Genomic DNA, 13,837 nt, shown 5'->3' with positions numbered 1-13,837 from the left:
TGCAGATAGATGACTTACAATTGTTTTTTAATAGTTGTGAAATACGTAGCTTACTCTTAAAATAGACTTCCTTCATTTTGAAGAAAGATCACTACTGTTCTTTTAACTTTGCTTAAACTTTTCAAATGAAAAATAAAAAATAATTTAAAGAGGCTTCAAAAGCACTTTTGAATCGCTATTTTACTAACCAAAATAATATTAGTTTTAAAGTTACCACCGATTCAGAATGTAGATTCGGCAGAGAAGAATCGGCAAGAAACTCCGCAGTTACTCTTCAAAAAAAAAAAAAACAGTGTTTTATTATAAAATTGGTATTTCATGAATTATAGTAAAGTTCCTTTACTGGGCGGGAGTATGATGCCCTCCCCACAAACTAAATCTCAACTGCAAAAATGTACTAAATATATACCCAGGTGGCAAATAACCTCCTTCCGGAGTCCCAGAGCGACGCCTTCATGGAGCTCATCGGACACATCGTACGCGAAGTGCGAGATCCCGCAGTACCAAACGCGCCCGGCCGGCTGCGACTCAACATCGACAAGGTACGACTATACCGGCGACGTTTACCTTTTTTGTTTACATACTTTAAGGGTGGCAAACAAGCATACGACTTATGGCCAGTTTCAATACTCTATCTATCTCTAAATTTGCTTACTAGCGATAGATTTTTGACACAATTTATATGGAGTTAACGTCAAAATTCTATCTCTAGTAAGCAAATTTAGAGATAGATAGAGTATTGAAACTGGCCATTAGATGATAAGTGGTTACCTATAGGCAACACCTGAGATTTGCTATATCTAATCGAAGAAATTACTATTTGGAAGGTTGAGGTACATTCCCAATTGGACTGTTCTAAATTTTGAACAGAATATTTCCTGCTATGTCCTACCTTAATAAAACTAATTTTCTGTGTAATCTGTATTCAATATTTTTTTGGAAGAGTCTTATTTAGTAAACGAACCCCTGTCAATATGTAATTAACGTTTTTTCCGCATTTATCACTCACTTTCATAACGCATTAGCTTACAGACATTTGTAAAACTCCATTTACTATTTATTTCACTAAAAAGAAATATCAATTTATCATTTTAAACACATAAAAATTATTAAAAGTTATTGATTATTAAAAGTATTTTAATTCCAATATAAATATATACGCACGCAAAAATGAAAAGCTCACTTTATATGGGAGTCGGGAGGGGTCTTCGGACGCACTGTGTGCGCGTACAGTCACTATTCATACAAATTTTACTCGAAGAGTTTGTAACTCCTTACAATATGTAACATTAATGTACCAAAAATTGTTTCTTTATCAGTTTATCGACTTTATCTCCAGACGGACTATGACTCGGAAACTACAGAGCGCGACGAGAACCTGACGGACTCGAACCAGGACAACTCGGAGTGCACGACACCCACCGCGTCGCAGGACAGCATTGCGCTGGCCGAGTTGGCGGACGACGAGCCGCCCACGCCCACACCGACCGCCGCCCAGCCGGCCCAGCCGCTCGCCCAACCGCCCGCCCTGCACGACACGCTGGCGCGGAAGATCAGCACCGCCTCTTCCACTGGTAACTATTTAGATTTCTACTACATATAGTGTATAATGGTAACATCGAAACTTCGGTTTATCTAAAAGTCATAAGAGACTAATCGGGCTAGTAGTGTGTAGTCTTTGCTATAAGCAGAGAATTTCATTTGAAGAAAAAGTCTCATTACTATAAATATTTCTGTTGACATAAATATTTAGCTTCTGCCCGCGACTTCGTCCGCGTTTTACAATTTTTCTATACATGATTTTCATTCAATTCTCTTATACATGATTTTTTGCGAAATTTTATGTGCTTACGTAACGCACGCAGCGAGAGCTCTCAATAGGAATAGGACTATAGAAGGCTGTCTAACACTGAAAGAATTTTTCAAATCGGGCTAGTAGTTCCTGAGATTAGCGCGTTCAAGCAAACAAACAAACAGTTCAGCTTTATAATATTAGTATAAACAATTAATTGCAAAAAAATGTGTTATATAAATATTATATATTTGTTTTTAATCAATAGGCTCCAACCAATCAGATGGAGGATCGCTGGCGGATCGATCTGGTAGCACCGAATCGAACGGCGAGAAAAAATCCCAAAAACCCACTCGAAAGATTTCGAGATTTCTAGTCAGCCCCGTCGTGGATCGCGGCGAGGCCGTTTCCGAGGAGAAAGCCGACCGAACCTCTGCCGAATCGGACAAACCGGTCGAAGTGTCCAGAGTGAACGAAGTCACCAAAGAACCTATCTGGGAGGCTCAAGTAAACGGTCTTCCGGAACCGGAGTCGGCGCCGGCGTCGGCCCCGGCCCCTGCTCCGGCCCCGGCCCCGGCCCCGACAACGGCACTGGCACCGGCATCAGCTCCGGCGCCCGTCCAGCCAGAAGCTGTGCCCGCTACCCAACCGGAACCGGCCATACCGGCGCCGAAGATGACTCAAACCATTCCTTCAGAAAAGTTCGTTTCCACACACCAGTACCTATCGACTCAAATGTTGCACACGCCGCAGGCCGTCACCGATGTACGACCCCCAGACTTGAAGCAAATGCAGAGCGAACCGACTAGTATGCCACTACCGCAGGCCCCCGTGCAACCCATCACGTCCATTCCGCCAAACCTTCAATCGACGATTCCGCAGAGTTACGCCTTTCCGAGTACGATTAATTCGACGCTGTTCAACGGCACGCTCCAGCCGAATCTGACGAACTTGACGACGCCTTTGCGAATAGCAACCGACACTCCGCTTCTAGGGTTGAGCCAGGTCGGGACGCCGATGGGGGTCGGTGCGGATTTGGGGCTGAACATGGGTCTTGGGCAAGTCGCCTCGGGCCTCGGTGATCCCATGGGTCTCGGCAGGCTTCAGTTGACTCAGCCTACATTGACCCCCACCCCGGGGATCGCGGACTCGCTGGCGACAAACGCCGAGAATATCCAGAGGATATTACTCAAGCAGAATATTATCAAGTAAGTTCTATGAATAAAGTATAAATTCTCGTATTGTTAGTAACTTTTAGCCGCTCGGATCTGGGAGTCGAAATCGCTCAACAGATATGATATATTCAGTCTTGCGAGGGTTTCCGATCGCGGCATGTTTTGTTTTCTCGTGTTTGACGTTGAAGGAAAATACATGTAATAGAAGAAATTTTGAGATGCCCACACGCATCGACTCGTATACGGGCTCTTGATGCCTTACCCATAATCGGAGAAGGCGTCGTCGAGCGTTGATATCAAAGAGTGCTATGGGAAATTTGTCACATGTATTGTATGTATAGATCGATCATTAGCGATATGACCGGTCGGCCAAGAAAGTGGTGTACCATTTTTGATTTAGTTTCCTGGTCATCGAAAATTATAACAAGGTTCGTTATTAAAAGACATTACCGAAAGAGGCGTATAATAATGACGTAAACCTAATTGATAAGTATTCATACGTCATTACTATACATGACATTTTAATCTCTATTAGCAATAATATCGTTATCAATAACCAGATAAAGACGGCAATAGAAGTTGTCAGATCGATCTGCAAGCGAAACTAATCTTTATCACCTATTAATCTGCAAGCGGCATTCAACCTTAGGGTGGTACACCACTTTTTTGGCCGACGGGCCGCCTTTGTACTTTCTCTTATTTTTTGTACTGTTGCTCATTCTTGGTATACACTAAAGAGTTTTAGTCACGCTCGACTTGGGGATCTGATGAAAGCGTGATGTGCTCCCAGTGGTGTGGTCTAAAGCACACTCGGTTTATATGTATTGAACTGACCGAATTGTCCGGTGGCGTGCGCAGCCAGCAGCAGAGCCTGCCGGGCGGCCACCTGCTGGGCCTGCTCAACGCGCCCGACCTGCCGCGGCACCCGCACCTGCTGCACTCCGGTATGTGGGCGCCATGGCTACCTTGTAACGTACTACTGCCATATTTACTTACTATCGCGTCGTTTGGCGAGCCACTTTTTTTTTATTTGACCAAGAGTAGTGTTCTGCAAAAAAATTTAAGTGTCTCAAGTTAAAATAATGTCAATGGTGTAAAACGTATTTTCAATGCAGTAATTAATAATGTCAAACTTTTCCTTTAATTTATTTGCAGAAAAATTAAGATTAGCTTTGTAGCTCACGCATGGCATTTTGCTGTGTCGCGTTGTAGCTAGCTAATACGCTCGTAGAACCCCTTTTCGCTGTGTAAAAATTAACATCAATGAATGTATGCAGTAATATCCGATCGCTACTCTGTCTCTAACGAATATTCATGTATGTGTTATTATGTGTATGTAATATAATCTGTGGCATTAAGAGCTACTGAGTTGGTCGCCTATTAACCTCAATTGGCAGCGTGTTCACAATGTGTGCTAACCGCGCGTGTGTGTGTGTGCGTGTGTAGGGCCGGCGGCGCCGCGCTACTGCCCCCTGCTGGCCTCCGCCGGCGACCTGCTAGGTAGGCCCCGCCCCGCCGGTGACCTGCTAGATAGGCCCCGCCCTCCGGCGCTCTCGCTCGCCTCGTGGTGGGCCCTTTACACACGACATATAACTTGTGGTCGCACACTGGCCACCCTTGTTACTTTGAACATTATTAAAGTTCTTTTGTCAAATACTAAACCCACTTCTATAATAATAAACAAAGGAGTTTGTGTCAAATACGTGGTAGTGTGTGTAATTTTTTTTTATTGATTTAATGTACTTTTTACGCATAATTTAAAAAAAATATTAGCTTTCTACACTCTTCTATATATGTATAAACTATAAGTGTGCGAAATTTAATACACCTCCGTCCGCGCAATTTTCGTAAAAAGAGTACAAAGTTTTTGCTTCACGTATTAATATATAGATATACAGTAAACTTGTGGGAGTGATGAGAGATACGAGTATATCATCATCTCATTATCATTATGTAAAATCAATTTTTGCGCAGCGATGATAACGTATTGCTCACAAGACGATCGCCGTGTTACTGGCACATAAAAGAAAATTGCTTGCAGTACATGACACATTTGCACACAGTACACACGCACATAAGTGAACGTTAAGGCACACAGCGCCGTGTTCCGAAGTGAATTGAAGTATCTATCACAGCTTCGGGGTCCATAAGGTTCAGTCGTTATCCCAATAGTCTCCATTTATTTCCATACATGATAATCTTTAGATCGTTTTAATCATTTCTTACATAAATATTTGACATAAATACAGATTGTAGACAAAATAATTGAAGTTCAGTAGATGAGAATATTCCAGTTATCTTTTGACAATTTGCGATAGCGACAGACAATAATTACCCCGTTATACACGACGATAAAATATATACTGCTCTTAAATAGCATGTACAAAACAAAGTATATTATCATTATACTCAATATAATTTATACGGATGAACCTCCCTAGAATCAAAGCATCACGTTGTATTTCCTAGCAGCTTAATAATATTAAAATATGATCACTAAGTATATGTTATTGACAGACACAGACACGGTCTATGTCTCTTTCATGTTCTATGTCTGTAAAGGACAGTTGCATGCCAACCATTAGGACTTATCAACTGAAAATAGTAGAAAATATTTAAAGAAAAATTAGTAGAATAAGTAAAAAATAAACTTAAAATATTATGTATTTCTTTTAATATGTCATCAATCTTGGTATCAATCATAAAATCTTGCGCATACAAAAATGAAGGTAAATAGAAAAATAATCTCCAAGCATAAACTTGTTTTTATAAAAGTTACACAATAATGAAAGAGGTACATTACACATTACTTCTTTCATCTAACTATCTAGTACATTTTTAGTTTTGCTTTTACTAGATAAAGAGAAATGCACGCCACATACATTTTTTATTCATTCCGCTAATTTCATAGTAATTTCTTAATCTTAAACTCAATTTAAAATACTCAAAATGACTTGAATTTGTGAATTATTTGAACTGGGTATTATACATGAAATTTATTTTTCATATTTTTATTAGGTACTAGTATTTTAAAGTCGATATTGGTATTCTAGGCCAGCAGCAGACTCTGCAGGGCTCCCAGCTAGGAGGACAGCTGGGTGGTCAGTTGGGCGCGCCGCTAGGCTTGGGCTTAGGCCTATCACCACTACCGCCTCTGCAACCGCATCTAGCACACAACCTCACGCTCAACCAGAACCTCATGGGGCAAAACCTCGGCCAAAACTTAGGTGACTACAGGCGTTTTCTAATTTTATCTCTCAATTTTTTTTATACGACTACCAGAAGCATCGCAAGTTCAATGTCGACCCTACCCCTGGCTCTTCCCAAAAGCTCTGGTCATCTTACTCACCACAGAAACACAACACTGCTTGAAAGCAGTATTAATTTAACTGTGATTTTCTGTAAGGTTGAGGTACTTCCCCAGATGATGCCCCAGGCTGCTGCAGATTCATTTTTGTCATAAGTAGCCTTGTCACTAGATTGCTTTTTCATGTTCCACTTGGGTTTGTATTGAGCTTTCCAATTGTTTCCACAAAAGTCATAGCTCACATTAAACACATCAATGTTTACAACTTTTAAAAGTCAGGTTGTAATTTATAGATGTGGTCCAAATTTAAATTCCCTGTGAATTAGACTTAATTTCATTCCTTTCCGATCAAGTCAATTCAATGTAATGCAAATTACATAAACATAATTGTAGATGAAATTTTAGAAAAAAAGACATATTAGATAGCGTGATAATTTGTAGCCTATATGTTGACCCGACTTCTTAATAATATTCGTGCCGAATTTGAAGTAAATCCATGCATTACTTTTTGAGTTTATCCCGGACATACATACAGACAAACAGACAAAAATTCTAAAAACTATTACTACTATATACTACTATATAACTATTACTACTACTATACAAATAGTTGTGGTATAAATCATGTCTGCCTGGAATGGTGACATGAATTCTGGCAGCATTTCCCCGTTGAACCGCTATGTCAATTATCTGGGCAAAAATTGCACGAGCCCTCTCATCACTATTTGTTGTTTATTTTCAGGTCTAGCCAGTCAGAATCTAGGTTTAAGCGGTCAAAATCTCATGGGCGGGCAGAACCTCGGTTTAGGCGGACAGGCGCTGGGGCTGGGCGGGCAGAACTTGTCGCTGATGGGGCAGAACCTCGGACACCTCGTGGCGCAGCGCGCCGTGCACTGTGCCTTACAGCGCCGCGCTGATATGGAGCTCGGTGAGACCTACTGACTCTTACTTTTTATTTTATTTTTGATAATTTATATTTGAGAAACAGTACAATAACACAAAGAATCAATAATTGATGCTTGCTAACAAAAGAAAACCAATTTCAATTTTCATTGAAAAGTAAAACAAAGTTGTTAGTTGAATAAATACGCAATTAAATACGCAGTATTAGGGATGACTCAAAAAGTACATGTCATATCTCAATTAAATTGAAATAAGACCACTCGACAAGGACCAACTTTCCATTGATTTTTTTTTTTTACCAAATTTGGTACATTGTCGCCTAGTAAAAGATAATGAAGTAATGGATAAAAAATAATAATAAGAAAACTTACTAATTTAACAATTTTTAAATAATGCTTTCTTTTATGTGGATATAGACTCGTTAATAGAAAATTTTTACTCTATTTTGATTCAAAAACGTGGATATATAGTTGTCACATCTTCGAAACGCCTGTTACAAGTAAAACTGTTGGCTTTTATAGATGCTGCAGTCTTCCTACATTCAAGTCACCATTTTTTATGTTTACTATTTCTTCAATTTGGTATTGCGGGCATCCGTAACCTATGGTATCTGCTTATCATCAGGTGGACCGTATGCTTGTTTGCTATTATATATTAATTACTAGCTGACACGGCAAACGTTGTCTTGCCGCTAAATGCTATTTAAAAATAAGGGTTGGTGGTAGAAGGGTTTTTTTTTTTAAGTATATAGACTAGCGCTTGACCGCGATCTCACCTGATGGTAAATGAAGATGCAGCCTAAGATAGTGCGCGCTTGCCTAGAAGATGCCTATTCACTCTTGATTTGAAAATACCCAAGTTGTAATTATTTTGAAAAACGGAAGCCGGAAGGGCATTCCAGATTTTTGCGGTGCGTATTAACAAAGAGTAAGCAAAACGCTTAGTGCGAGATCGTGGGATTTCAACCACGTAGCGGTGCACACTCAAGCGATGCCTTGCGGTTCGGTGGTAGAATGGTGATGGTGGAACCAAATTGTGCAGCTCTTGGGCACACTCTCCGAAATATATTCTGTAAAATAGAGACAGACAGGCAACCTTGCGCCAATGTTCAAGACTTTGTAGTCTAGAGTTAACCAGTGGTTCATCACCGATGAGTCTTCTGGCGCGTCGATCCACAAACTCCAAAGCAGCAAGCTGGTACTTGGCAGAGCCATCCCATAAGTGACTGCAGAGTACTGCAGTCACGTAGTACCATACTCGATCGAACTTGATCGAAGGGTGACAATTTAGGGTTGTATATATTTTTCAACGCCATATCATAATAAAATAAATAATTTATGTTACGCCATATCATAATAAAATAATTAATTTATTATGTTGTTCGATTCTCAGACCTACCCACTATGCACACAAAATTTCATGAGCATCGGTCAAGCCGTTTTGGAGGAGTTAACTAAAACACCTCGACACGAGAATTTTATATATTAGATATTGTTTATGAATACAGAAATATAAAAGGTGTATATGTTCCAGGCAATGTGATCTCGACTGGGTCATCGCAGCCAGGCACACCTAATAAGAGCCAGTCATACAGCGACTACGTGCTCAATCTGCAGAACAAACTGGTCTCCAACTTTCATAGCGTGAGTGTTTGTACTTATTATGTGTCACTGTGTTATTATTAATACTGCTAAAATAAAGGCTAAGTCTTTTAACGATTTCTCATAATAATAAATAAAAAAAAAAAACGAGTTCTTTAGACCACAAGATTGAAGTAAACTTTCTGCACAATGCCTGCACTGTGTCTTAGGTATACGAAATGCTATTAAAGAAAGAGAAAAAGAAAATGTGTGCTCGCACCTTTCTCTTGCTCCGTTCGCCTCCCGCCAATTTGCCGATCACACTTTTCGTAACGGCCTCGTCAAGCATTCACCAGCTTATTCCCTAAGTTAATCGTGCGTAAAGAAGTGTGTGTGTCCACCGCATGCCTGACGTTTTCTCCTTAGGTAACGCGATATCACACATATGCGTGATATTGAAAATTATATTAATGTCTTCTCGCGAGAGAGGTTGTGCGGTAAAACATCATTGCTGAGCGTTACTGTTTTACACGATTTCGCTCCCCATAGTTTTTTCATAGCCCGCGGTAGTCCCGTTACTTACTTGTATATCGTTGCTTTCTTTTTTTTTATATCACTAGGTCGGCAAACAAGCGTACGGCTCACCTGATGTTAAGAGATTACCGTAGCTTATAGACGCTTACAACACCAGAAGCATCGAAAGCGCGTTGCCGACCTAATCCCCAATCCCCCCAGGAGCTCTGGTCACCTTACTCACCAACAGGAACACAATACTGCTTGAAAACAGTATTATTTAGCTGTGATCTTCTGTAAGGTCGAGGTACTACCCCAGTCGGGCTGCTCCATATTTTGAGCAGGAAATTCCTGCTGTGCCCTACCTCAGTTATACCTTCAGAGTGCCTTCAGAGTAAACTCCTAAAAGCATTCATCTTACGATAGTTCATGATCTCTAAATTGATCGCCTGCTATTCATCTTGTGTAAAAGTTTTAAGAAATACATTAAATATTGCATAACTTTAAAGCTCAGTATTATTTCATTATTTTTTTTTTTTCGTTGAAACCACTGTTCTCATCATTTCATCATCATTTCAGCCTATCGCAGTCCACTACTGGACATAGGCCTCCACAAGTTCGCGCCAAAAATGAAGTGAACTCATGTGTTTTGCCCATAGTCACCACTCTGGGTAGGCGGGTTAGGGACCGCAGAGATCCGCCTGAGTATTTCAAAGACAGCAGTTGGATGGCTATCCCACCATCTGTCGGCTTTTTAAATTCCAAGGTGGTAGTAGAATTGTGTTATCCCTTAGTCGCCTCTTACGACACCCACGGGAAGAGAGAGGGTGGCTATATTCTTTACTGCCGTAGCCACACAGCTATCTGCCATTGAATCTGCTGTCAAAATCAGTTTCAGAGAGTAGCCGGAACAAACAGACAGACAGACAGATAAAAATTATAATTTTTTTTATTTTGGTGTATGTACTGTGTATGCATCCATATGCAATTAGTAAAAGCGGTTATTTTAATATTACAAACAGACACACTCCAATTTTATTTATGTGCATAGATGCCGTTTAGCATTTATTATATTTTTTGCGCTTCATCAACTCTTAAACTTGATTTTTTATATTTGCATTTTAGGGCCCAACGTCTCCACAATCTCCTCTAGAATACAGTCCTGCGTTATCTCCGACGCAGAGACTTGCCGGACACAAGGTAGGCTTCAATATGCCAAAATTGTACTTATAACTAAAAAATCGTCGTCAATATTTATTTTGTTCATAGTTAATTTCAAGTATTTTATTTCACTCTTAATATTTGTTTCATAATGTATGTAAACTTATTATCAAACAAATTCCAAAGTAAATTACATACAGTTTGCTAAATGGTATTAATTAATCTCGGGGGCTACTAGATGATTAAAAAAAAAGATTTGCTAGTTGATTTTAGATTTATTAATTAATTTATTTATTTACAAGCGGAGCGGTAACCTTTAATGTTTGGGAAATCGCGTTCGTTGCATATAACCTTTTATTTAAAGTTATTATTTACATAATATTATCATGTTTGCTCAACGCTAACTAATATCGACATTGAACGTTACTATAATTATTTATTTAAATGATGGTATAGTTCGCGTCATGTAAAAAGAACGCTGGCCTTGAAGCTGCGCAGAAGCGATTTATCGGTCTATTTGGTGGTACGGGGACGGGAGTGTTTATCATGTGTCGCATGCTTGCCGGTGTGCTATTGGTTGACAGCGGTTGACAGTTCGACGTCGACTCAAAATATTATCGCGCACAAAAGTTTTAAATTACAAAATTCTCCATTTACTATTTATTTCACTAAAAAACAAATATCAATTTATCATTTTAAACACATAAAAACTATTAAGATACGAATATCGAGAGTACAGATAATTATTATTTTTGAATACGACATTTCAATAACTAAAAAAATTTGTTATTGCTTTTGTTTAAAAAAAAATTGTGATTTTGTAAAGTGATAATTATTATACTTATTTAGTCCGAATAATTCGCACTGGTATTTCTAGTATTTTTTAATGTACCTACCAATAACCATTATACGAAGCCGCGAGTGAAAGCCTAATTAAAAAATAAAACAGTAGTACTTGTGCGCGAGTATACCCATGCGCAAACGCACCCCCTCCAGTTTCTTTCAGCGTTCTTTTTACATGACGCGAACTATACATACATTTTTTTAACAGTAATTGCTGCTGTAATTATAAGAAACAAAAATAATTTTAACGTAAATAATTGAATATGCGTGAAGCGCGCGACAGAGGCGGGCGGCGAGGGCACGGAGGGCGGCGAGGGCGGCGAGGGCGGGGAGGGCGCGGACGCGTCGCACGCGCAGCGCCTCGCGCACCTCGACCAGCAGCTCAGCAAGATCAGCATGCACCACAAGAACACGCAGGCCAAGGTGCGCACCTGTGCATAGCTTATTATTTATTTTTGACGCTGGGAAATATCTTTACACACCCCGCCGGTGAGGCCGGGTGGAAATTCGAGTAGATTAAATGTGAAATGGTTACATTCTCGTATGTGTACGTGATAAAAATAATATGTATTAAAAAACATTTATAATAATAAAAATCGTTTTTTCATACAATTTTCAGGATGCGTTCAGTGAACACGGGACAGATATTAGCGAAACTGCTGTCAATAATTATGAAGGTTAGTTTTTCTTAGTGATAACAATAGTGATTGTCGTTCAATTTGAAGTTTATTATAATTAATATTGTTATATTTAATTTGATAAATAAAGAGATGAAGAAATTATTTTACAATATCGATCAAACAGTATTTTTTATTTAATCGTGTGATCTTCGTATTTATGTAAATATTTTTGACAAAAAGAGCATATTCTAATGTGATAATTAATTGTCTGTTTGTTACGAATTCTTCTAAATATAATTATAGTAACACAAGCCGACTCGACAAACGTTGTTCAGCTACAGGGATATTATCATAACTTGGGGTACAAAAATAGTTTGCAATGTATTCGGAGACGAACGAAATATACACAAATCTAATTCATAAAATTCTCATGTCACAGTGTTAGGGACCGAACTCCTCCGAAACGGCTTAACCGATTCTTATGAAATTTTTTGTGTAGGTGTGAGAATCGGTCGTAAACTATTTTATGAACCCCTAAGTTATAAGGGTTTATATTTTTTTGGCAGACTTTATTATTTTTACTTTATTATAATTTGGCATTGAAAACTATACACAACCTTAAATTTTCACCCTGCTACCACCGACATCTATTTTTAATAGCGTTTAGCGACAATACAACGTTTGCCGAGTCAGGTAGTAAACTCGTAAGAATGCGACGCGAGAAGTCACTGTTCGCTGTTCGCTGTCCGCAGAGCGCGCGGGCGGGCGCTTCCAGCTGGCGCGCGCGGCGGCGCTGCGGGGCTACGCGCTGTGCCGCTTGCTGCCCGCGCCGCTCGGTGACTGCCTGCCCCCGCCCGCCCCAGCCTGCCCCCGCGTCCCCCTGCCCCGCCCCCCTCTGTGTCCACTTCTACTCGGCCCCTTATATTATCGCGCGGGGCTACGCGCTGTGCCGCCTGCTGCCCGCGCCGCTCGGTGACTGCCTGCCCCCGCCCGCCCCAGCCTGCCCCCGCGTCCCCCTGCCCCGCCCCCCTCTGTGTCCACTTCTACTCGGCCCCTTATATTATCGCGCGGGGCTACGCGCTGTGCCGCCTGCTGCCCGCGCCGCTCGGTGACTGCCTGCCCCCGCCCGCCCCAGCCTGCCCCCGCGTCCCCCTGCCCCGCCCCCCTCTGTGTCCACTTCTACTCGGCCCCTTATATTATCGCGCGGGGCTACGCGCTGTGCCGCCTGCTGCCCGCGCCGCTCGGTGACTGCCTGCCCCCGCCCGCCCCAGCCTGCCCCCGCGTCCCCCTGCCCCGCCCCCCTCTGTGTCCACTTCTACTCGGCCCCTTATATTATCGCGCGGGGCTACGCGCTGTGCCGCCTGCTGCCCGCGCCACTCGGTGACTGCCTGCCCCCGCCCGCCCCAGCCTGCCCCCGCGTCCCCCTGCCCCGCCCCCCTCTGTCCACTTCTACTCGGCCCCTTATATTATCGCGCGGGGCTACGCGCTGTGCCGCCTGCTGCCCGCGCCGCTCGGTGACTGCCTGCCCCCGCCCGCCCCAGCCTGCCCCCGCGTCCCCCTGCCCCGCCCCCCTCTGTGTCCACTTCTACTCGGCCCCTTATATTATCGCGCGGGGCTACGCGCTGTGCCGCCTGCTGCCCGCGCCGCTCGGTGACTGCCTGCCCCCGCCCGCCCCAGCCTGCCCCCGCGTCCCCCTGCCCCGCCCCCCTCTGTGTCCACTTCTACTCGGCCCCTTATATTATCGCGCGGGGCTACGCGCTGTGCCGCCTGCTGCCCGCGCCGCTCGGTGACTGCCTGCCCCCGCCCGCCCCAGCCTGCCCCCGCGTCCCCCTGCCCCGCCCCCCTCTGTGTCCACTTCTACTCGGCCCCTTATATTATCGCGCGGGGCTACGCGCTGTGCCGCCTGCTGCCCGCGCCGCTCGGTGACTGCCTGCCCCCGCCCG

The 13,837-nt window shown here is 42.4% G+C and overlaps 1 protein-coding gene across 1 annotated transcript in view; it reads left to right on the top strand.

The window, feature by feature from the left end:
- LOC123666459 (serine/threonine-protein kinase WNK1-like) overlaps window positions 1-13,837 on the top strand; it is a 71,795-nt gene that overhangs the window by 53,227 nt on the left and 4,731 nt on the right. Inside the window, exons 21-31 of the mRNA XM_045600551.1 lie at window positions 414-542; window positions 1,340-1,574; window positions 2,061-3,000; window positions 3,826-3,911; window positions 6,021-6,194; window positions 7,017-7,202; window positions 8,711-8,820; window positions 10,396-10,470; window positions 11,548-11,697; window positions 11,894-11,951; window positions 12,647-12,730. Coding sequence (XP_045456507.1) covers window positions 414-542; window positions 1,340-1,574; window positions 2,061-3,000; window positions 3,826-3,911; window positions 6,021-6,194; window positions 7,017-7,202; window positions 8,711-8,820; window positions 10,396-10,470; window positions 11,548-11,697; window positions 11,894-11,951; window positions 12,647-12,730 — 2,227 coding nt within the window. The remainder of the gene's footprint in view (window positions 1-413; window positions 543-1,339; window positions 1,575-2,060; window positions 3,001-3,825; window positions 3,912-6,020; window positions 6,195-7,016; window positions 7,203-8,710; window positions 8,821-10,395; window positions 10,471-11,547; window positions 11,698-11,893; window positions 11,952-12,646; window positions 12,731-13,837) is intronic.

Source organism: Melitaea cinxia, chromosome 26 (genome assembly GCF_905220565.1).
Source record: "Melitaea cinxia chromosome 26, ilMelCinx1.1, whole genome shotgun sequence".
NCBI lineage: Eukaryota > Metazoa > Arthropoda > Insecta > Lepidoptera > Nymphalidae > Melitaea > Melitaea cinxia.
This window is presented reverse-complemented; position numbering and strand designations above follow the sequence as displayed.